We start from the raw sequence: 25,290 nt of genomic DNA, 5'->3' as shown, positions 1-25,290 counted from the left end.
ACACAGGTAAACAAGAAGATGGCATGGCAAAGACTATATATCTAGAAGAAATAAGAAACCCACAAATTTCAATGAAATAGAGGGGACTGAAGAAACAGTTCAAGTAGGGAACTAAAATTTTGTAAAAATGTGAGATGACTAGTATTTATTAGGTTTAGAAAACAACAGTGCTAAAAAAGATTTCAATCCAAGTCAAACATGGTATTACAGCACAATGAACACAATCTAACATCATAAATAAGATTAGAGAAAAGGGGATAAATATATGCCTCACACTCAACTTTAACAATTTTTATCTTCTTTTTCCTTTTGGTTCCTGCCATCTCCACATAATCAATATTAATGATAAACCACTTTGTTGCAGCTGCATAAAACAAAGCCCTTCTCTCTCTAAAAGAATAGGAAAAAGATGAAGTTTCAACTCCCTCAAGTTTTTCTCAAGTTTCCCTTTTTCTTTTCTCCTTCCCATTAAACTATGAAAATGGCAGATTACCAATCATCCTTTCCCCTCTATAGGAAACATTCATCATTGCGCTCAACAATCCTTTTCAAACATAGAAACCTGTGAGCTTCCAAGATTTGATTTTCCTTCCTTCCATGCCTTCTCTCTCTCATCCTCCCCAAATTTAAATATCGCAGTCTCTGCAACTATTCTCCTCCTCCCTATTCAGCCCTTTAAAGTTCCAACCTCTTCTTGCCTCCCTCCTATGATGGATGCTTCTTCCACCAACTCTGTCAATGGCTTCTACAACTTCCTTACTCGAGGCATAGACGATCTCGAACGAGCTTTCTTATCGAGCAACTTTATGTCAATCCAGTTCCTCCAAAGAGTGCTCTCCCTTTTAAGATCCTCCCACAACCAGCTCACCCTTTTGGTCCAAAAACTCCACTTGCCCGTTGGAGAAAAGTGGCTTGATGAATACATGGATGAAAGCTCCAAGCTTTGGGAGGTTTGCCAAATCCTCAAAACTGGGATTTCAGGCATGGAAAACTACTACTCCGCCGGCCTCAACATCATCTCCTCTCTCGACAGCCATCGCCATTTGAGCCCCCAGCTTTCTCGCCAGGTAAAAACCACAGCCCAGTAAGAATAAAATCATGAATAAAGATTGGATTTTTATCTAATTTCATTTACTGGGGCATTTCGTCCAACAGGTAAACCGCGCCATATCAGGATGCAGGAGAGAGGCAGTGGGGCTGCAAGAGGAAAACCGGTCACTCACAGAGACGAGAATCGAACCCCTATCTCTCAAATTCGACGCCAACATCTCCGTCGAATCGCGGCTGCACGGATTCAACGGCTTCCGCGGCGTTCTCTACGCGATGAGGAATGTGAGTTCACTTCTATCAACGATTCTCCTCAACGGATTAGTCTATTTCTGGCCGGAATCGAATTCCCCCAATTTCAACGGATACGACGACTGCGTCCTGTTCGGATCGTCGCTCATGATCTCAACGGCGCGGCTGCAGCAGCGGGTGGCGGCGGAGATCGGGCAAATGGCGGGCCGGCCAGGTGTTCAGATGTACGAATTCCGGCGGTCGAAGGCCGCCATGGACGAGCTGAGGTCGGAGCTGGAGAAACGGTGCTCGCAGGGGATCGTGGAGTGGGAATCGGAAGTTGGGGTTAGAGAGATAGTGGAGAATCTGAAGGGCTATTTTGGAGTTTTGAGAGGTGGGACCGAGAATATCGTTGGGCAGCTTGATGATTTCTTCGATGATATTGTTGAAGGGAGGAAGAAGCTCTTGGATTTCTGCAGCCATAGGTAGAGAAAAAAAGGAAAAAATGTGGTAGCTTTTTTTGTAATGTTGAAGAAATTTCAAGAAATGGGAAGGATAAAAAAAGACAAAAATGAAAATGTTAAGATAGGTTAGATTTGTAGTTGGTTTTTGCAACTCATGTTTGTCTAGTTTTTACCCCTTTTCCCCTCAATTATTCTCATTTCTTATTGTATTTTAGTGTTTAAAGTTATTTAGGTGTTGGAGTAGAAATTTTGTGAGTGATTATCACAAATTCTGCTACACTTCATTCGACTCTTTTAGTCAAATATTTTATTAGTTACACTAGGATAGGAGTATTTTATTTGATAAGAGTACAAGTAAGAAGATTTGATTGGCAGCTAAATCTGGGGGGTGCAAACAGGGCCTTTTTTCTAGTGACATACCCAAAGAGGATTCTTTATTAAAAAACAAACTTTAGCAGCAAAAATACAAGGTTTTTAGATATTCAAGAATGAGGGTTTAATTTTCCTAATTACTAATGGGTAAAAAAATAGAGAGTTGAGCTGGAAATGAAAACAACAAGCTGTAATGCAATACTAGAATAGAAAACAAAGAGCAGATATGAAACAAGCACAAAAGTAGCTTCTTCTCTGTTTCTGTTTATGTTTCCCATAAAAGAGAGCAGTGAAAAAAGTGAAATGGAAACTTCAGAGTACACAAACAAAGGGGGGACAAAAAAGAATAAATCTTGACCCATCTCATTTACATATCTGGATTACTTTATTACTCCACATTTTAAATTTTACTACAAGTAGCTGTCTTTAAAAAAAATACTCCATAGGTGGTTATGACAATAACTGCTGATTACAGTAGAATAAAAATGATGAAAGTGGAGTTGGGACAGTAATAAAAATGGGTGTTGGATTCCTGGATTTGGCATTAAAGCCAAAAGCAAATTCAATTTTTCATTTTTTTGCACTCTGTGAAGCTTTTGTCTCTTCCAGTTCAACTTGACAGCAATGGATTTGATGATGAAAGTACTCTCTTCTCAGAAGTCAGAACCCCTCCTCTTCTCTCTATCTCTCACACACACAAACAAACACAAACACAAACACAGGGACAAGAAAAGAAACACACATGCATCAATTCCAAGACTAATTTTTGTTGGCATTGTCTTCCCTCTTTATGGGGTGGGATTGTGGAGGGCAGTAATCAGCATTATAGTAATAATACTAAACTGAAAAAGATTTGTTTTGGAGTCACTTTCTTCACCTGCTAACCGGATCTCATGCTTTTTGTCGCTTGCCGGAAATTCATGCACTACCTCTTTTTATAATCATTGCTTAATTAAAAATCTATACTAATCTAAAGTGTCAGTTTAATGAAAAGACTTATTTGCCCTTTTTTGCGGGAAAATTCAAAGCTATTTGATTTACCCTTTTGGTCATTTAAAAAATGGCCACATTGGACAGAAAAGAGGCAGATATTATTAGAAAAAAAAATTAGTCTAATGAAACACCAGCTTCTCAAACAAGATAAAACACCTATACATACACACACCTTTAATTGAATATGCATTATTATTGATTGATTTACTGAAAATTTTATTTTTGATTGCAGAGCAGCAAGAATCTTGGAAGCTGGCGACAGCTCCGACGATGGGTGACGAAGGCGGCAAGGCTGATGGAGGCGGGGCAGTGGCGGCGACTGGCTACGAGAAAGCGAGCCGCCACTTCGAAGATCCGATCTTTACCACGAACGGCAGCAGCAAGGCAGCGGAGGCGTGAAACGAGCGGCAGGGAAGCCGGGTGGACGGCGTGACGGAGGGAGGAAGCAGAGCAGCGCCGCGCCGCAAGGAAGGGAGGTGTGACGGAGGAAGGAGAGAGCTCCGAAAAAGAGTGAGAGAGAAAGGAGGAGGAAGCCAGAGGAAGGGTTGCAGCGGCGATGCCGACTGAGGGCATCTCCAACGATGCGGCAAAACGCATCTTTGCAGTGAAAAACACCTCCAATCATACTCCAAAACGCATCCCAAATCGTCCTTTTTTGGCGTTTTTGAACAGTATCACTCCAAAGATGAAACCGGAATGTAGCTACTGCATTCCACCTTTTGAAGTTCCTGGAAATTGCACTTGGCTCCCTCGTACTTTTGTATTTTTAATGGAAGCAAGGGCTTACCTGGTTTATGGAGGATTGTTGATGGTTGAAGAGCCTGGGCAGAAAATTTTGAGATGCAGAAAGAACCAGAGAAGGGAATGAAAAAATACAGAAAGAAGAATAGAGAAGAAGAAGATTGCGGCGCAGGGGAAGATAAAATTAGGTTTAAAATTCAATTAGTAGTATAATATATTGATGGGCTGGGCTAATCATATACTATGTATTTGTTTTTTTACAAGTCATGATCCAATAAGAATTTACGCTATGAAATTGCAAATTTTGAAATAATTAGTTGAAATAAAAGTTTTGATTAAATCGTAATATTAATAGTTACTAATACACTAATATTAATAGTTACTACTAACTATTAATGTATTTTTTATTGAATGTATAATATAGTTTATATTAATATAAATAATTGTATTAAATTATTTAATTATATTTGGAAAATTATTTTGACAAAGTGTTATGGGGTTAATGTGTAATTTAAATAAATACGTAGGTAAGATTGAAAAAGTAAAAAAAGTAGATGACTATGGAATATTCTTTTGGGTTTGAGTTTGGTGTAAAAATGGTTGGAGTAGAATTACTGTTTGATGTGATAGAACTGGAAAAATGAGTTTGAGTTTAGTATAAATGGTTGGAGATGGCCTGAGAGAGAAAGAGGAGATGGGAAGGGAGAGTGCAATCGGCGCTGAGAGAAAGAGAAAGGGAAGGAGGCGCCGCATTTTTCTGTAGGGTTTGTAGGGAATATTAATTTATGGAGTATACTTTAATTTAGATTTATTTGTGTTGAAATTTTAGTCTAAGGAATGTATTATTTGAGCTTTATTTGTATTGGATTTTATGATTTTGAAAAAAATTATAAAAATATAGTTTTAAATTGGGTGTTACGTATATATCATTATATTTATGCTTTAAAAATTAGGTTTTAATTTTGAACTATTAATTTATTAGACTTTGTATAAATATTTTTTAATTTAAATTCATCTTTGTAATTAAGTTTATGTATTGTTATTTTGCCTTTTATTTGAGTTAAAATTGGAATTGTGCTAAAAAGTTTAAAATTGGAATTGTGCTAAAGAGTTTAATTTGCCTTTTATTTGGGTTAAAATTAAAATTTATTCATCAACTACCTCTAAAGTATGAGCAAGTATGACACGATCATGCAAACAATTACTCAACTCTTCATGATTCATATAGGACGGATATATTGTTGAAACAATTGTTCTAAGAGGATCCCCAGAATTAGACAAAACAATTGTAATAATTTCTTCTCTAAATTAATCTATAAACTAAATGGCAACATAAATATATAATTTAATTTTCATGCTATATTTATTTAATTAAAATATTTAATATTTCATCCTCATAAAAATAAAGACATTTTTTATATTCGATTCAATTGAATGACCGAAAGTTTTAATTATTCTTGAGTTTATCTGATTATTAAATAATACTACTATTTTTATACGAAGTTGTAGTATGTCATTGAAGTGTGATTGCTCTATATGTATTATATATTTTAAAGTGTTTTAGTTAATATTTATTTTAAAATTTATAGTTAATTAAGTAAAATATTTTTTGAATGATCTAATATGAGTATACTGTTATTGTACGTTTCTTATTCCAATTTCTACTCTTTGATCTTTACTCACACATATTTTCTTTATTTGTATATTTATTCTAATTAACTTGTATTCTTTGATCCTTAGTTACACATATTCTTTTTGTAATTAATTTTATTATTTTTACTCCACTTGGATCATAAATTAAAATTGTATATAAATAATACATTCATTAAGGAGTAGTACATTTTTTTTATATCTTCACATTGCTTTGAGTTCTTTTTTTCTATATTTTTATTATATTTTGTATTCATTATTTGAAACTCTTATGTCCCGTGCATAGCACGGAGGTTAATACTAGTTCGTATAATCTTAGAGTCAAAACATGAAACTGTGGATCATCACTGCAAAATAATAAAATAAAATGTCTATTTATTTATCAATTGGCCATATTATGTGTCTTCTAATAGAATATAGTATACAAGATTTAATAAGGCGATAAATAACGCTTGTTCTTTCCTTTTCGATTCCACAAATTTTATTCTTTATGTTACCTTATCAAATTAAATAAATTGTTGCCAAGAATGATCTCACCAACAAAATCCTATCAGATGAAGAGTGAAAGAATTTCCTCTAAAAAAAGAAGAGAGAGAAGTAAACATAATTACGAAAAAAAAAAGAAATCCCCAAACTTAAACAAATTATATACTCCTTGTTTATGAGATGCTATTTGATTTAATTAATTTAGTAACCAATAGGCTATTATTATTTGATTTATTTAGTACTCCAACTAGTAAATTATACTGGGGCCAGAAAATAAAAAGTTCAATATTATTCTTTAAAGTGAAGCCCATTTTTCTTAGTTAAAAGGCCAATTCCATTTATGTTAGAAAGCGTCATCTACCTATTTAGAATTTCTTTTATGGTGAATTAAAGAAAAAAACATAAGGTTTGATTCATTTCCGACCACTTCAGAAACTTTAAAAAATTGATCAATTATCACAATATTAATAACATGCACGCATGATTGTAGAATCTTAATTGAATTTTTCCAATCCTATAGGTTCAATTTAATTGGATGTATATAAATCAAGCATGTTAGCTCCAATTTTAGAAATGATCAAGAACTTTAGTAGTATATTCCAAAATTCTAATCCATTCTTAGGTCATCTCCAACCATATACTCTAAATTCTAAACTCATATCAAACAATAATTAGACTCCAACCAACCATTTATACCAAACAAAAATCTAAAAGAATATTCCATATTCACATACTTCTTTTTACCTTTTCAATCTTACCTACATATTTATTTAAATTACACACTAATCTCATAAATTAAATACTCCGTATCATATTGTTTAATTTATTTTCTTATAGTATTAAAGTTAAATATAATATCACAAATTATAGAAAATAAATAATTATTACTAATAATTTATATAAAATAAAATGAATGTTAATTGACTTCTTAACTAAATAATAGATGAAAGAATAATTAAACTTAAACTAAATACTACAAATACTTAACCTTGAATAAATACTTAAATATAAATCTAAGAGCATCCACAACCGTGCTCTTGCCAGCGAGCACAGTTGTAGGCCTTACCCACCCCACTTTTTCTGCCTGCTCTCTGGCAAGAGCACAACACCCACAGCTGTGCTCTTCCGCAAGGACGAGCACAATTCAATTTTAAATTCAATTAAACAAAAATATTTCCATAATATGAAAATTCATTAAAAAAACTAAAATAACATTACAAATTACAAATAAATTTAAAAAGACATAATTAAAATCCTAAAAATTAAAAATTACATAATTAAAATCCTAAAATTAAAAAAACCACTACTCGTTGCCGAATTTCGCCCACATATGTTTGATTAGGTCTTCCAGTAGCTCAATGTGGGTTCGGGTATCGCGCATTGTGTGCCTTGTCTCGATCCTCTGGCCCACCGTCCTATGCACACCTCGGCGTGGGGGAGACCTCGAGGTTGAGCTTCCGGCTTCATCCTCGTCGTAGAAGCTAGCCGCCCTCGGTCCTTCGTCGGCTATAATCATGTTGTGTAAGATAATACACGTGAAACATGATGTCGGCGATATTATTCATGTACCACAGCCGAGCCGGGGCCTTCACAATGTTGAATCGGGTTTGAAGGACCCCAAAGGCTCTTTTGACGTCTTTCCGCGCGGATTCTTGACGCTGCGCAAAAAGAACCCGTCTGAGGTCGTGCGGGTTGCTGAGCGTCTTCACGAAAGTCGACCACCTTGGGTAGATACCATCGGCGAGATAGTAACCCATGTGGTATGTATTTCCGTTGATGGTGAAGTCGATCGCCGGTGCTACACCATTCATCACATCATTGAAGAGTGGTGAAGAATAGAGCACGTTGAAGTCGTTGTTGGATCCGGCAACGCCGAAATATGCATGCCAAATCCATAGGCGGTAGTTGGCGACCGCCTCAAGGATAGGTGTTGGGCCGCCGCCTTTGTGATCGCTTAAGTGTTGTCCCCTCCAAGCAGTCGGGCAATTCTTCCACCTCCAATACATGCAGTCAATGCTGCCAAGCATTTCGGGAAAGCCATGGACTGATTCGTGAAGACGAAGCAACCTTTGGCAATCATCGGTGGTGGGTACCCGAAGGAATTTATCACCAAAGGCTGAACGAACGTCATCGCAAAAAATTTTTAGACAAAGGATTCCAGTGGACTCACCGATATGCAAATACTTGTCTAAGAGGTCGGCCGTTTGCCCAATAGCGAGTTGTCGGATGACACACGTACACTTCTGCAACGGCGTGATACTTTGCCGGCCGGTTGCATCTGGACCTATTTGGAAGAATTCAACACGTGCGGACAATGTGTTGAAAATTCGCATAAACAAGCGCTTTGACATGCGAAAACGGCACCTGAAGTAATCTGCCGGAAACCGCGGCTGGTCGGCAAAATAGTCGGCAACGAGCCTTTAGTGGGCTCCCTCCCGGTCACGATGGATGTAGCAGTGAGTTGATCTAGTTCGTTGAGGAGGAGGAGCGGGGGTATTCGCCGCGACATATGCTTCGTAAGCGGCACGATGTTGTTCGTAGTATTCTTGTTCTTCGCGCTCCGCTTCCGCCATAAGATGGGTGAATACCATTTGAGGTTTTGAGTGAGAGATGAAGGTGTAGATAGTTTGTATGAGAATTATGAATGAGAGATGATTTGAAGTGAAAAATGGATGATAAATGTGTGTATTTATAGATGATTTTGAGGAAAAATAAAATAAAATAAATTCAAAAAAATTTAGAAAAACGGGCAAAAAAACCGCCATATTTTTGGGATTTGGAAAATATTTTTTTTATCGATTTTTAAAATTAAATACCGAATTTTTAATAAAAAAAACAAAGGCAACGGCTATGCCGTTGCCCAATCACTGCTCGCCACGTCGCCTGCTCGCTGGCACGGACGTGCTCGATGCAGCGAGCAGCGCCGTGCCAGCGGCGCGAGCGCAGCAGCAACGGGTCTCGTTCTTGCCGCCGGCACGGACGGACGGACGCTGTCCGTCCACCGCTGTGCATGCTCTAAAATTCAAATATATTTAAACAAATCCTAATTACAAAAACTTAAAATTCTAAATTCGTGTAGTGTTAACATATGTAATCTATACTAATCTAAAGTGACAGTTGGATGGAAAGTCAATATTGCCCTTTTTGGCGGGAAAGTGTGAAGCAATTTTATTTGCCCTTTTGGTCATTTAAAAATATAGATGGAGCAATTTTTGCAATTTTTTTGACACGTGGGACACTTGTGGGCGAGAAAATCGTCTATTGGGACAAAAAAAGCCAGATTTTACTGGGCAAAAATTGGTCCAATGCAGAGAATTGGCTTTTCAAAGAAGACTAGACTGCTATACACACCATCATTTAAATCAGCATCTTTTTTGGGACTAATTTTCTGATCTTTTGACTGCATAGCAGGATTTTGGAATCCGGCGATAGCTCCAACCACAGGCGGCAAGACTGAGGGAAGCGGAGCGGTGGCAGCAAAGCGGCGGCTGGCAGAGAGAAAGTGAGGGCCGGCTACGCAGCAATGCAGGCAGGTCGGCGACGAAGGCGCGGCGCTAAGACGGGCAGAGAGAAATTGAGGGATGTTGAGAGATGCCGGAGATGAGGAGGAAACAGGGCATCGGTAGAAGGAGCGGCGGGGAACGCGGTGGTGGGGGCGGCGCCGATTAGGGAGAGAAACAGAGAGAGCGATAGGCGGCTGCGGGCGTGAAGCTTGCAGGCGAACTAGCGGAAGGAGCGGTGGAGGCGGGGCACGGCGGAACGAGCGGTTCGACGGGAGGTGGTCGGGGCGGCGCCGCCGTCGCCCCCACTCGCTTCAGAAGAGATGATGCTGAGTGAGGCAGCAGGTATATGTTCGGCGCGGAGCAAGTTGTTTCAGGGACTTTGCTTCAGCATATGGTAACTGTAACTCCCATAAAGACTGTAATGGAGGCGGAAGTGGTAGTGGCATTGACGGAGAAGAAGAAGGAAGAAGCGGAGCTCAAATGTCTCTATGTTTAGGGTTAAAATATGTTAACTGAATTTTACTACTAATATTTAGGTTTAATAAGCTTTTTAGGATTTAATATTGGGTTATTCATTGGCACAAAGTTTAATTTCTTGGGTATAACATATCGGTAATTTTAAAATTATGGCAATGTCAGTTTAAGTGGAGTAATTTCTGTTTTTCCTTTTTCGCTCAATCTTCTCTAACATTTTGCAATTTCTCCACTCCATTATTAATAGAAAATAAAGTTCTGGTATATTTTAAAAATCCAAGTTCAGCAAATTACTCCATACGTCTCTAATAGGAATCTCTAGACAGGAGTCTCATTTGATTGTGGCTATCTAAGTGGAATGGAGGGAGTATTTTGTCAGTCATGGTAAATTAAATCGCACTTCTTTTTTTATCAATCAATAAATATTTTACTATTTTGTTTTTATTATTTTTTTGACAAATCGTGTGGATTTGGCAGTTATCAGGTCAACCGATAAATATAAAAACCCTAACCTAACACGAAATCATCGGATTCTTATGAGGTCCCAACTCAATAACATTGTACATGATCGTGCGGGTTATCGTGTCATACAAAAAAAAGTCAGCCTATCGTTAGTAACTGTAAGTTAAATATAGTACAATTTAGCTTAACATGTTAACGACCAAAATATGATATTACATGACCAAAATATGATATGATATGATACAATAAATTTTTTATAATATGAGTCTTTCTTATATTATTTTCTCTCATACTTTTAAATAGATGGACTAGAATCTGCATTTTGTGGACTAATTTTGTGATTGCAGTATAGCAGGTTTGGTTATGCTTGGAATCCGACGACAGCCGGCGGGTGAGGCGACGAGAGAGATGCCGGAGACGAAGGGAAGCGGCGACGCTGCCGCTGTGCAGGATGGGTTACTGCGGCGGCGGTGGTGCAGGAGGGTCGACGGCGGCGGAAGCGGAATAAAGAGAAGGAGAGCCGACGACGATGGCGGCTGGACTCGCACACCGGCAAGCCCGATACCTGAGAGTTATGAGAGAGAGGGGTTGGTGACCGGCGACGGCGATTGGGTGGCGTGGAGGAGTCCACAAGCCGGTGGCCAAGAGGTGGAACCGCAAGAAGGAGAGGAAGGCGTCGACCATGGCAAGTAAGGCAGAGCAGCGTCGCAAGGGAGAATGCCCGACGGGTAAGGCGGTGCGACAGGCGGGACGAGCGGCGAGGCTGTGTTGAAGGAGAGCCGGTGAGGAAGAAGGAGCGGTGCTCTGGCCGGGGAGATGATTTCCGCCGCCGGTTAAGCAAGAGAAGGAAGGAGGGAGGGAGAGAGAAACTTGAGAGAGATGGAGGCGTCGCATGTTGCATTAGGGTTTTAGAATATTATTAATTTATTGTATATTGTTTGAAATTTTTGTTTAATATTTAGTAGGCTTTTAGTACTTCTTATAAAACTATAATCAATTTATAGTACATCTTTCTTGATTAAATACAGTTTTTAATTTGCATTTTTTATTTATTGAACTTTGTATAATATATATTTTTTAAATAATTTTTTAATAAATAATTAAGTTTATATATATAGTTAGAATTGAGTTGACTTTGATTTACTTATATTTCTATCTTTTAGACTTTCCAAAATTTTGAAATATGTATATATTAAATTTAAATTTGGCTAAACTAAAATAATTATAAAAAGTGAGGTTAAATTAATGTTATTATTAAACAAAGAACAATATTGCATCACAAGAACATTTTTATTAATAAGAACACATGCTATGTGTTAGTTTCGTGATGTTAGATCGTATACTTGATGTTACTTCTACTCCAGAGGGAAAACAAAATTTTGAAGTCTTTTTTACTAAGTAATTAAATTCATAGTATATAGTTAGAATTGAGTTAACTTTGATTACTCATATTTCTCCTTTTAGATTTTTCAAAATATTGGAATATGTAACTATATTATCACAGATTGAAATAAAATTTGGCTAAACCAAATAATAATTAATAAAATACCAAATAATAATGATAAAAAAGCAAAACTAAATTAATATCAATATCAAACCAAGAACAATATTGCATCACACTTAACATTTTTATTAATACGAACTCATACTATACATTATTTTCTTTATATTAGATCGTAAATTTGGTGTTACTTCAACTCAAGATGGACGATAAAATTTTCAAGTATTTTTTAATTTTTCTTAGTTATAAAGGACAACGATAGTGGTTACGTTTAACCATAGCAACCCCCGCTATGTTATAGTATAACACAGCAGAGGATTCTCCTCATCTTACACGTGTTTTTATTGAATGTGTCTTTGTTATATATCTCTCACAAAACAAAACGTATATTAAATTTAGATGTTTGTGTAGTGTTTTTTTGTCATTTGTCACTTTGTGTGTATTTGTGCATTTTGTATATGCATTTTATTTTTGTGCGTACTAATGTAATAGTTGGGTGAAAGATATAGCCATAAATGGTTTATGGTTTTATATATTCATTTATTTTGTATTTATAATTTTAAACTTTTATGTCCCGTGCATAGCACGGGTGTATTCGGATGAAACATTTATGGAGTAACACCAAATTTTCAAGTGAAACGTTTATGTCCCGTACCAAATTTTATATATTCATGTATTTTGTATTTATAATTTTAAACTTTGATGTCCCGTGCATAGCACAGGTGTATTCGGATGAAACATTTATGGAGTAACACCAAATTTTATTAAATTTAGTAGGGATGTCAATCTAACCCGGACCCGATGGGCTAGCCCGAATAGCCCGGTAAAAATATAGGGTTAGGGTTGCAATTTTGTAGCCCGAATTTGAAATCGGGCTATTCGGGCTGACCCGATCGGGTTTTCGGGTTGGTCGGGCTGACCCGGTCGGGCTGCGGGTTGGCCCATCGGGTTGCTATTTAAAAATAATAATATTGATATTTAGTGATTTAACTTCATCTAGGGTTTCTTACCTTATATGAATGCGCCGTCTTTTTCTAAATCCAACTCCCTTCTTTCTCAAATCTCAGTCCGCATCTAGGGAATAACTGTGAATCTGTGATCTCAGTTTAATATCTCAGTCACGCCTTCCTCACTGTCGACGACGGAGATCGCCGGAGCAACTTGAGGTCAACGATTTCTGTCTCCTTTCATCTCTGATATTTCCTTCAATTTATGCTAATCTATTGTTAAATTGTGGATCCAAAATTGGAATTAAGAGGTATAATTAGTAAAGTAGATTTCTTTCGGAAAGATATTTGGGTTTGGGGTTTGGATTCGTATGAACCACCCCTGCTGCTATATCCTCCTCACGCTATTTTATTAGATGGATATCAACAAAATTCACTAACTGAGATAAATATCATTTCTCAAATATAGGGTGAGTCCATACAGGAAAATAAGAAGCAGCAGAGGTCAAAGGTAAAGTTCTCTACCTCTTTAACATTTACTCCAATTATTATACATTTTGCTATTTTTTTACAGTTTAGTTTTATTATTTTTAGTAAACTTTGATTTTAATATTTAAAGATTCTTGAACCATAATTAACAATAATCAAACTTCAAAAATTTGTGGATTGACATTCTATTTTAGACTCGAGCAATGAGTTGTGAAGAATGGAAGGAGTTTGAGTGGAGAATGAAAGAAGCAGAAAAACAGGAATCTCAGAAACAGAAAAACCCTCCTCCAATTTAAGAAGAAGAAATTTAATATACAATTTTTTTTGTTCTTACATATATATATGTACACAAATTCTTTTGACTATATAGTAATACACCAATGAATCATAGCATAGAGCATGATGAAATTGCTTTGTTACTGTCGAATTCCTTGCTCAATCTGCACTGTAGATCATGTTCTGGCTAGAGCTGTCAAAACGGGCCCGACCCGAACAAATTCTACATTTGAAGGGTTGGCCCAACAGTTTGACAGCTCTACTAAATATCCATCTAATAAAAACACTCTTCTATTAATATATAGATTTTGTTTTCTACTTTTTATGTTGCAGTTGATCGATATGGAAGACTCATCTCCAAGTTTTGTTGAGGGAATTCAGGAAAGTGATGAAGATGTACAGATTCTAGATGATTCTAAAATTAAGAAAAGGAAAACATCTGACGTTTGGAATCACTTTACGGAGGCAAAAGAGCCCAATAAGGATGGAAAGTTTACCGTCACTTGCAATCACTGTGATCAAGTATACACATATGAAGGTACAAAACACGGAACTTCTACTTTTAGTCGTCATTTGAAGGTGTGTAAGAAAAAACCAATGTTTGGAAATTTGAATGTTATGTTCCGTGATCATGAGGGAAAGTTAAATGCTAGGTCTAAAGTAATAGACCCGAAAATTTGTCGGGAGATGATGACTAAGATAACGGTTGCACATGATCTTCCATTGAATTGGGTTGAATTTGAACATGTGAGAGCTTATCTCGCTTATTTGAACTCTGATGTAAAATTCATCTCGAGAAATACTCATGCCTCTGATGTGATAAACTTGTATAATTCTGAAAAGGAGAAACTAAGGATTAGACTGAATAATCTTTCTGGGATGTTGTGCTTAACTTCGGATGTTTGGACAGCATGCACTAATTCGGGTTATATTTGTTTGACTGCGCATTATGTGGACGATAGATGGAAATTAAATAGCAAAATACTTGCCTTTTGTTCTATGCCTCCTCCGCATGGTGGACCCGAATTAGCTCAAAAGATTTTTGATATATTGGTAGATTGGAAGATAGAGAAGAAAGTTTTTTCTTTAACATTGGATAATGCGTCTGCCAATAATACTATGGTTCAAATTTTGAAGACCAGACTTCAAATACAAAACTCATTATTGTGCAAGGGTGAATATTTTCATGTTAGATGTTGTGCACATATCTTGAACCTTATTGTTCAAGAAGGGTTAAAAGTTGCTTGTGATGCTATAGAAAAGATTAGAGGCAGTGTTAAATATGTAAAAGCATCTGAAGGCAGATTGATGAAGTTTAAGGAATGTGCTCAAAAATTTGGTGTTGAATTCACTTCTTCACTTTGTTTGGATGTGCCTACTCGTTGGAATTCCACATATTTGAATACCGGCATGTTTTTGATATGTTGCGATTTGAAGATTTGAATTATACGCAATGCCCGACAGAGGAAGAGTGGGTAAGAGGAGAAGTGATTTGTAGATTCTTAAAGCCATTTTATAATATCACTACTTTAATTTCTGGTTCATCATACCCTACTTCCAATCTCTATTTTATGGAAATCTGGAAGATTGCATCTTTATTGAATAAAATGTCCGAATATCAAGATGCAGTGGTTAAGTCTATGGCTCTTAAGATGAAACTGAAATTTGATAAATATTGGAAAGAGTATAGTGAAATACTCTCTATAGGAGCAGTGCTTGATCCGAGAATGAAGTTCAAAGTTTTGGACTATTTTTATTCAAGAATTGATACTCTTACAAGCAAGGATAAAATTTTGAAGCTGAAGATGAAATTGTATGTTTTATATGATGAGTATAAGAAAAGGGGTGTTGGGGTATCTTTATTTAAAGTTCCTCAAGCTAGTAGTGGAAGTTCTAGTTCTCAAGTCAGAGAACTTGATTTCATGGGTGAAGAAGTAAGGGGAAGAGAAATTAATCAAGCATTGTTGAATTGGGAGGAAGACGACTTTGCTGTAAGTTTTTTTTCTAATATTTCATGTACTTTAAAAATTAGGACCATTTCTCGATTTATGCGTGTCATCCTTGCGCAGGGGCCATGCTAATCTTCTCTGTATCATTCCAATTTTATCGGATGTTCCCGAAGGGACATATTTCATGTACTTTTGTAAGTTAATTTTTATTCAAATATTTCATGCATTTATAGTTGTGTTTTATTTATGATTTTGACTATTTTCTAATATTAATGTTGTAGATATATAAGAATCAAGCAGGTGCAACTTGTGAAGCAAAGTCACCGTTGGATGTTTATTTGGAGGAAGGTCAGCTGGCTGAAAATGGTGAGCTTGATTTACTCAAGTATTGGAGGGATAATGCATCCCGCTTTGGAGAACTGTCTACAATGGCATGTGATGTGCTAAGCATTCCTATAACAACGGTAGCATCAGAATCTTCATTTAGTATTGGAGCGCATGTTTTAAATAAATACAGAAATAGGCTCCTTCCTGAAAAAGTGCAAGCTCTTATTTGTTTACGTAATTGGTTGCGTGGATATTCCAATGGTAAGTTTTTTTTATCTTAAATTATCAACAATTATATGATATCTTTTTTTTGGTAAGTTTTTTTTATCTTAAATTATCAAAAACTATATAATATCTTTTTTTAATAGATGATGAAGACTATGAGCTCGATGCCAATGATCCAGTTGATGCTTCAGATGTTATTGATGTGGAAGAGCGTCATTCAAATGCTTAGACTTTATTTTAATTGTACTTCGTTGTTTCTCTTAAACATGTAATGGGCTAAACCTTGGTGATATTTGAATACTTATCGTACTTTAATATCTTTAGTTTTAAATTTGAACATAGATTGACATGAAAGTAATTTATATGTAGCTCACTTAGTGTTTTTGACTATGCGAGCTTTTTAAAAACACTTTGCCCCGAATAACCCGACGGGTTAGCCCGAAACCCGAAGGGTTAGGGTTAGGGTTAAATTTTTACAACCCGAAAAATTCATAACCCGAATAGCCCGCACCCGAATGGCCCGACAACCCGAACGGGTTAGCCCGAACCCGAACGGGTTGGCCAGATTGACATCCCTAAAATTTAGATGTCTGTGTAGTTTTTTTTGTCATTTGTCACTTTGTGTGTATTTGTGCATTTTGTATATGCATTTTATTTTTGTGCGTACGAATGTAATAGTGGGGTGAAAGATATAGCATAAATGGTTTATGGTTTTATATATTCATTTATTTTGTATTTATAATTTTAAACTTTTATGTACCGTGCATAGCACGGGTGTTAATACTAGTTAGTACTTAATACTAAACATAACCAAATATCAATACAATTAACAATTAAATATTTTAATTTTTTACTAATTATTTAGTTGATATATAATTGAGGACCACGAGTATAAAGCCTCCATCGTCTTCTTCATACGAACAAAACCCGTAGTTTATCTATCTACTGTTCTTGATTCCCCATTTCCTCTTCATCAGGCCGCAGGTATGTTTCTTCCCCCAATAAATACATAAATACGAAGGGATGTTTTGCAATTTTTCACAAATTATACAGTAGCTACAGTGCTACCCCATATTTGGGTACCTAGTGTTAAAAAAGATGCAAAAATGAGGGATTTGAGATGCGTTTTGGTGTATGGTTGGGGCTATTTTTTTTAACTGGAATCGAGACTAAAATTTAATAGCAGTCCTTAAGTGTTACTCCCTCCGTCCGTGAATAAGAGTCTCGTTTTTCCATTTTAGTCCGCCCGTGAATAGCAGTCCCGGTTCACTTTTACCATAAATGGTAATAAGGTCTCACCTTCCACTAACTCACTTCACTCACATTTCATTTAAAACTAGTATATACAAGTGGAACCCTTATTCCACTAATTTTTTTCTACCCACTTTTTTTAACATTTTTTAAAACCCGTGCCGCTCATAAATGAGACTCCTAGTGGCGGACGGGGGAGCATGTCTTTGGGAAACATTATTTTGAGCAGAATTTTTCATTAGCTGAAATCACCGTTGGGAGTTTTTTATAGTATTTTCTTTTGCCGTTGAGATATTTCTCTGCATCTCTAACTTACTAGTAGTCTAGTACTCCCTCCATCCCGGACTACTCGAACGTTTACTTTTCGGCATGGAGATTAAAGAATGAGTAATTAGTGTTTTAAGTAGAATGACTAATAAAGTAGGTGAAGTAGAATCTGCGTATACTCCCTTCTCTCTCCCTCATCTTTCTTCCCCAAAATTTGTAGTTACTGTTTTTAAGAAGCAAAACCCAAAACCCATTAGTCTCTCTCCCGAATTCTCTTCCACTCTACACAAATTGAACACCAATTAGGAAATTCATGAAATCAGACGAAACATATTCCAACCCAAAATTAAAACTGAAACCCTAAATCTTGGCCTGAATAATCGTTCTTCTCTTGTTCATATCGTCCCCCCATCTCTTCTCTCAACGGTGTCCGAGACGGACACCATCGTTCCTGAAACGTGAATCGATCTCTTTTCAGAAGAGCTATTGCAGTCCCAATTTCTGATTCTGAAAGTTTGAGGTCCGATCCAGTTGTTTCAGTGAATGAATCGGAAACGGTGGGGCAGGAGACGTTGTTTGACGACTCTGAGACGCCGGTGCCAGAGGCCGTTCTTCTGTTCGACGACTCGAACGCGGTAGTGCCGGAGATGATTCGTCCGTGTGACGAATCTGACATGGGTGCCAGAGATACTTCGACTGGTGGACGGAGAAGAATGGAGGATTTACAGAGAGAGATAGTTGGAGACGTTTTTCTAGGATCGTGGTGGACGGAAAAGAATGGAGGATTTACAGAATGGAGGAGTTTCTAGGATTTGCAGAGAAGAGAGAGAAACGTAAATTAGAAATGAATTGGGGTTGGTGGGGTTGGTTGTTAATTAATGTAAATGTCATTAAATTAACTTAATTAAGTGTGATAAGGGAACTCTAATTTTTACTAAAAATGAAAAGAGTGCAAGTAATTTGGGACACCCAAAAAGAAAAATAGTGCAAGTATCGCGGGAGGGATGGAGTACTATTATTTGGAGGGTAACTGAGCTGCGTTTTGTTGAGCAAGCTTTCTTGATTGTTAGTCGAAACATTGACCTGCTCAAATCTTTCACAAGACGTTTCTATGACCATAGAGATTAAGAGACTTGTTCAAATCTTACACTAGAAGAAGTCTCAAGTTGGTGTCTCTACATATACCCCACATAGACAGCAATCCCGATCACCAGTATTTCAAGAAACTCTCTAAATCTCTCTCCAAAAATGAAACGAGATTTCTTCAAAAATCTCTCATCACAAATTAGCACAAACATCCTTTCGAGACTCCCTCTTCGAACCATCGCCATAAGCAAGTGTGTCTGCAAACCATGGCTCCACCTCCTCGCAACAGATGACTTCGTCAAATCCCATCTTGCTAAATCCGACCCCTGCCTAGCTCTCTCGACGGCAGACGAAGACTCAACCTCCTTCGCAGTCTTCGAACTCAACGATGATCAAAATCTCAATCGCCACGATCTTCATTACAATCGACTCACCAAGTTTGATTTCCCTCACAGCTCAAATATAATATGCTCCGCCAACGGCTTTCTTTTTCTACAGGGTTCGGGTGAAACTCATTATGTATGCAATCCGATCACCCGTGAACACACCGAGCTCCATTGCTCTCAAGAAATAATCCAACCATGTCGAAAGGTAGTCAATGTCTTCTATATTTCTTTAACTTTTTTTCTTTTTTGTCAAAAATATATTTTTATTTTAGCTACTACTTTCTTAATTTTTTTTTGCGTCCGTCCCTCCCTGCAGATAGTAAACTATCCTGAGATTCTTGGGGAGTCTCGTTACGCTTATCCAGATTTTGTTGGTTATGGATTTGGCGTGAGCAAAATAAGTGACCAATATAAAGTGGTTCGGATTTACCTTGACTCCGTCATAGTTCAGGGAAACAATGGAAGCTTTTCAGGTAGAAGGGTGATACCTAAAGCCGAATGCCACGTCCACACTCTAGGAACAGGGCAGTGGAGGCGCGTGGAGCCTGGTGCCCTCCTTCTCGAGTACACTTATCGTTCCTCATGCGTGTTCCTTAACGGTAATCTTCACTGGGTAGCATCAGACTGCGATGAAAAATTGTGGATTTCCTGCTTTGATCTTGAAACGGAGAGCTTCAACTACTTGTCGATTCCTCCCATTTTTCAAGAGAGCTTTGAGCTCATGCCGGGTTTGTCTACTTTGGAGGAGTGCCTGTGTTTGTGTGATCAGACTATGGAAGAGGAGACTGTGATTTGGGTGATGAAGGAGTATGGTGTCGAGGAATCTTGGACAAAAGAGTATACGATCAGGTTGAACGACGGAGATGAAATTTATGTTGAGGGGTGGGAGCTTGTTTACCCAATCAAAGTTTTTGAAGATGGTGATATTTTGATGTTGCTTGAAAACACCCAACTCTTGTACTACTCCGGCAAGAATGAGACGGTTGGACAAGTTGGAATCTTTGGTATAGCTTCTGGCTCCATTCTTTTCACTCCCAGTTTTCTCTCACTCACAAGTTTGGGAGTGGAGAGTGTTGTTCATACGAGTACAACTCGAACGCATGTTGAAGAGGTCAAGGAGTTGGAAGAGTCTATGGGGAACCAGGAGATGGCCGTGCTGAATTACGAGAAGGCGAGTCCGACGCCTTCGTCGTCGGTCAGGAAAAGAAGGTCCTGCCGCGGACCAAGTACGGAGACTTTGTGCCGCGATAGCAGCGGGAAGTAGACAATAGTTATTTTTTCCATATTTGCTTTGGTTATTTCCTCAGAATAAATAATTATTTGCTTTAGAACAAATGATTATTTCCGCTTTAGAATAAATGATTATTTGAACGTTGGGTCAATTGGGCTTTACTCTCCTTTTTGAGTTTTCTTTGTTGATTCTTTCCCGAAGAATTGTCGAATCAACATGTCGTCCCCCTTGCCGCTACCGCTCCTCTGAAATCTAAGCAGGCGGAATCGGAAGAGAAGCAGAAGTCGTTCAGCGACGGTCCAGATCAACGACGCTTACTCAGAGGACGGTTCGATGAAGACGATGTGTTAAGAGTTCAGGAATGCCGTGAAGCAGAGGGTTTGTTATACGGTGCAACCCGTGCAGCCCTCTGCAAGGCTCAAAGAGACGAGACCAGAGCAACTGATGGAAGAGTTGGGTTTCGATACATCAGGGATGGTCGACAAGGAGCCGAAGAGAACGATCGGGAAAGATAGCCCGCGCCGCCAGAGACGGCCGCCGGATCACCTGGCCAACTTCTCCACCAGCCGGAAGTGAAGCAGAGTAATCGAGTCTTATTTTGGTTTAGTTAGTATTTTTATTTTTGTTGCTTTATTTTGATGACAATTATTTACTTATTGAATATTTTGAGTTGAGCGGGCTTTAAGCTCATTTTCGGGTTTTCTTCGTTGATTCTTTCCCGGATCGCAGGTCGAATCAACCCTAGGGTCCTTAGATATAAATAGGCGTGTATTTTATTTCACCGTCAAGGAATAAAATATTTTTACGCTATCTTTCTTGCTTTACGTTAAACTCTATTCTTTTCGCGATTGATCGTCGGGCAAAGGTTCCCGCGACTTCTCGAAGGAATTAATCGTCGTTGGGGGAGTTTCTCCTTAACAAGTGGTGCTTTCATCACGTACTCAGAGAACCATGTCGATTTTAGAGGGAGGGCATCCTGTTTCAGCCTCTGTTTCGACAGCACCGTTTATCACCGGCTTAGAGCCGCTTTCGGCAGTGTCAGCACCGTTGAATGCTCCGGCGTTGGCCTTTGAACACATTCTGGCGTCAATCGCTAGGGTTGAGGCTCGTCTGGATGCGGAGGGCCGACAGCCCGTAAGCGCGCCGCCAAGGTCGCGACCTGATCCTGATCCTCCTTACGATGGGACTTCGGGGTGGAGGAGAGGTTCAATGAACCAGCACCCTATCTACACAGCGGCGGTATCCACGACTACACTGCCGCCACTAGGGTTTGCGGGGCCATCGACAAACCGGGGTCCGCAAAGGTCAGCGTCGTTGGAGATTTCACCCTGGGCATCACCCGGATACGGTGGGGCACCCAATAGAAGCAGCCAGCCGTCAGCCTGGGATTATCCGACATATCGGCAGGAGGGGCGTACCGGCGTGCAGCAATCGGCTTGGGATATTCCATCGGGTGAACGGGATGTTGGGCAGTATTCGGACCTTATGCGGTACGATCATCAGCGATAGGAGAAACCGCACTATGAAAAGATGAAGCCACCTCGTTTCAACGGGTCTGAGGCAGTGAATTGGATTTCAAGGGTTCAATACTACTTTAACCATATGGATACACCGGAGGATCAACGATTGCATTACGTGGTCATGATGTTTGAGGGCCCGGCTTCGGAGTGGATATTTAACTACCGAGATAATAATCTGAATGCGAACTGGGAAGATTTCTTGGAGGATGTGCGGCGTCGCTTTGACCCGCAGTGTTTTCAGAATTTTATTGGGTTAATTGCGAAGTTGTGTCAGACGGGGTGGGTCTCTAGCAGAGTATAATACCACTTTCGAGACCATGCTGAATCGGGTGAGGGGAGTACCAGAGTACATTCTCCTGCCTATCTATGTAGAGGGCCTGACGCAACCGGTGAAGAATCAAGTGCGTCTTCAACATCCGTCGTCGGTGGCAGCCTCTATGGCTTTAGCTGTGGAGTGTGACAGCTGCATCGATCGACCGTCGCCTGCAGGGGGCTTTCAGCGACAATCTGGGGGTCGTTACGAGCCCATGCAGCCCGGCCAGTCGCAACAGTTAGCTCTGTCGGCCCCCCAGCAGCAGGTTTCACGGCCACCCCAGCTGAAATTCTCAGAGTTCTCGAAACTTCCTGTTATTCGGTTGTCACAAGCAGAGAGAGCAGAGAGATCGCGCTTGGGATTGTGTTGGTGGTGCCCGGAAAAGTGGGTAGCGGGCCACAATTGTCGGGGTCGGTTCTTGGTGTACATGGGCGCGGATGGAGATTCAGAGGATGAGAGTGAAGAGGATGAGGTCCCTCAGGATACGCAGATTGTAACGGCGGACATATCTCATATATACGCATTGGAGGGTCGTCAGAAGGAGGACGCGATCGAGCTGTTTGGGTCGGTGGGTTTTGGTAGACATAGGGAGCTCACACGATTTCCTACATCCTCGGGTGGCTGAGCGGCTCGCCCTTCCGCTGCTGAGAGTTTGCCCCTTCAGAGTCTATGTTGGCAATGCGGAATCTCTTCTATGTTCATGGGTTAGTAAACAAACGAGAATCGTCATTCAGAAGCATGTGTTTCTAGTGGATCTGCACATTCTGCCGGTGCATGGGCCAGATATTATTTTAGGGAGAGCATGGCTGAAGTCTCTCCGTCGTGTGACCAACGACTTCGACACAGACACGTTGGAGTTTGTGAGGAATGGGGAGCATATTCGCCTGAATTTGGTGCCGCCGATCGCCCAGAATGTCTCGCTACGGCAGTTTTCAACCTTACTTACATTGCAGGGCGCCGGGGAAGTTTTTGAGTTGGTACACCTGCCACATCAGCAGCCGCACGACGCGGCAGCGGCGAAGTCGCCCTCTTTCCCGAAGGCCCTCCCGGATGAAATTTTGGCAGTGTTGGAGTCGCACAACGGGGTGTTTGGGTTACCCTCGAGGATGCCTCCGAAGCGCATCTTTGATCACAAGATTCATTTACTTCCACAGACAAAGCCAGTAAATGTCCGGCCGTACAGGTATCCGTACTACCAGAAAATAGAGATCGAACTCCAGGTCAAGGAGATGCTTGATTCGGGTATCATTCGCCCGAGCCAGAGCCCTTTCTCGTCACCGGTGTTGCTTATACGTAAGAAGGACGGGTCGTTCCAATTTTGCATTGATTACAGAGTGTTGAATGCAGCTACAGTGCCGGATAACTTTCTGATTCCGACCACAGATGAGTTATTCGATGAATTGGGATAAGCAAGATTTTTCTCCAAATTGGATCTGAGATCATGATACCACCAGATCCGAATGTGCGAAGGAGATGTGTATAAAACGGCATTCCGGACCCACGACGGCCATTTTGAGTTCTTAGTTATGCCGTTTGGCCTGACGAACGCCCCATCTACGTTCCAGCGGCAATGAATGCCCTCTTCAGGCCCTTCTTGCGCCAATTTATTATTATTTTTTTCGACGACGTCTTGATTTACAGCCCGACGCTGCCGGCTCATGTGCCCCATCTGAACGAGGTTTTGTCTATTCTTGCAGCGAATCAATTTTTTGTGAAGCTTTCAAAGTGCACCTTTGCGTGTACCACAGTCGAGTACTTGGGCCATATCATTGCAGATGGCCATCTCAAGGCAGATTCAACCAAAATCGAAGCTATGATGTCTTGGCCGGTCCCTAAGACTATCGAGCAACTGCGGGGTTTCTTGGGTCTGACGGGGTACTACAGACGTTTTGTGGAGCATTACGCGTCCATCGCTGGTCCGCTTACTGAACTGTTGAAGAAGGATGCTTTTGTGTGGTCTCTGACAGCGGAGGCGAGTTTTGGGGCATTAAAGTCAGCGATGTCGTCGGCACCTGTCCTCCGCATCCCAGATTTCTCGAGGACTTTCTACTTGGAAACGGATGCGTCGGACTTCGGTATAGGGGCGGTGTTACTTCAGGATGGACACCCCTTGGTTTTTTTCAGTAAGAAGTTGGGTCCAAAGCGCTGCGTGTCCTCCACGTATCATAAGGAGCTCTACGCTATTGTCGAGGCGGTTCAGAAATGGCGTCAATATTTGTTGGGTCGGGAATTTGTGATTCAGAGTGATCAAAAAAGTTTGAAGGAATTGTTGCAACAAATAATCCAGACGCCGGATCAACAGTTCTATGTCCGAAAGTTGATGGAGTATAAGTTCCGAATTGAGTACAAGACGAGAGTCTCGAACAGGGTGGCTGATGCGTTATCCAGGAGAGATGTGGAGGAGACGCAGGTGTCGCGGGATAGGACCGCAGAACAGCCGCTGGACGGCGACCCAAGGGAGGATGCGCGCCTGCTGATGGCGATCCCTAGCCCTCTTTGGCAGTCTTCTGTGGATTTTATCGCGCTCCAGGCAGCGTGGAAATTGGGAACTGCTGACCCGGGAGTGTCTATGTCGGAGGGGCTGATCTATTTCAAGCGGCGCATCTATGTTAGCCAAGATTCGACGGTGAAGGAGCTGCTTTTGCAAGAGTATCACGCGTCGCCGACCGCGGGTCACCCATGGGTGGATCGCACATTTAAACGGCTAGCAACAGTCTTTTATTGGAAGGGGATGCGGAAAGATGTGAAGACTTTTGTGAATGTCTGCTATGAGTGCCAAACGACGAAATATTCTACACAGAAGCCTGCAGGGTTATTGCAGCCCCTACCGATTCCGTCTCGGGTTTGGGAGGGTGTGTCGATGGATTTCATCACCGGCCTGCTACAATCTCGGGGGTACATGGCTATTTTAGTGGCGGTAGACCGCCTCACCAAGTATGCACACTTTGCACCGCTGCCGAGTACTTATAACGCATTGAAGGTGGCATCCATCTTCATAGATACGGTGGTGAAGCATCACATATTTCCGAAAACTTTGGTATCTGACTGTGACCCGGTGTTCTTGAATGCGGTTTGGGAGGATATGTTGCGTTTGAGCGA

At 39.9% G+C, this 25,290-nt stretch overlaps 2 protein-coding genes and 1 non-coding gene across 3 annotated transcripts; 2 read left to right on the top strand and 1 right to left on the bottom strand.

Moving 5' to 3' along the window:
• Positions 1–201: 201 nt before the first annotated feature.
• Positions 202–2,001, top strand: LOC121811548. The gene is made up of 2 exons (XM_042212432.1): positions 202–1,067; positions 1,156–2,001. Exons 1-2 carry the CDS (start codon positions 708–710, stop codon positions 1,765–1,767), a joined length of 972 nt encoding a protein of 323 aa, XP_042068366.1. The 5' UTR covers positions 202–707; the 3' UTR covers positions 1,768–2,001.
• A 13,658-nt stretch (positions 2,002–15,659) lies between these two features.
• On the bottom strand, positions 15,660–15,762 carry LOC121758447. The gene has a single exon (XR_006041464.1). It is a non-coding gene; the product is annotated as a U6 spliceosomal RNA (small nuclear RNA).
• Positions 15,763–18,851: 3,089 nt separating this feature from the next.
• On the top strand, positions 18,852–21,170 carry LOC121811533 (F-box protein CPR1-like). The gene is made up of 2 exons (XM_042212417.1): positions 18,852–19,332; positions 19,444–21,170. Exons 1-2 carry the CDS (start codon positions 18,904–18,906, stop codon positions 20,389–20,391), a joined length of 1,377 nt encoding a protein of 458 aa, XP_042068351.1. The 5' UTR covers positions 18,852–18,903; the 3' UTR covers positions 20,392–21,170.
• Positions 21,171–25,290: the final 4,120 nt, after the last annotated feature.

Source organism: Salvia splendens, chromosome 1 (genome assembly GCF_004379255.2).
Source record: "Salvia splendens isolate huo1 chromosome 1, SspV2, whole genome shotgun sequence".
Lineage (NCBI taxonomy): Eukaryota > Viridiplantae > Streptophyta > Magnoliopsida > Lamiales > Lamiaceae > Salvia > Salvia splendens.
This window is presented reverse-complemented; position numbering and strand designations above follow the sequence as displayed.

Excerpts from the sequence above, each read along its gene's own strand:
- LOC121811533 (XM_042212417.1), top strand. The coding sequence starts at position 18,904 with ATGAAACGAGATTTCTTCAAAAATCTCTCATCACAAATTAGCACAAAC. Across the intron at positions 19,333-19,443 it reads TAATCCAACCATGTCGAAAG|ATAGTAAACTATCCTGAGAT; the intron begins GTAGTCAATGTC and ends CCCTCCCTGCAG.
- LOC121811548 (XM_042212432.1), top strand. The coding sequence starts at position 708 with ATGATGGATGCTTCTTCCACCAACTCTGTCAATGGCTTCTACAACTTC. Across the intron at positions 1,068-1,155 it reads GCCCCCAGCTTTCTCGCCAG|GTAAACCGCGCCATATCAGG; the intron begins GTAAAAACCACA and ends TTCGTCCAACAG.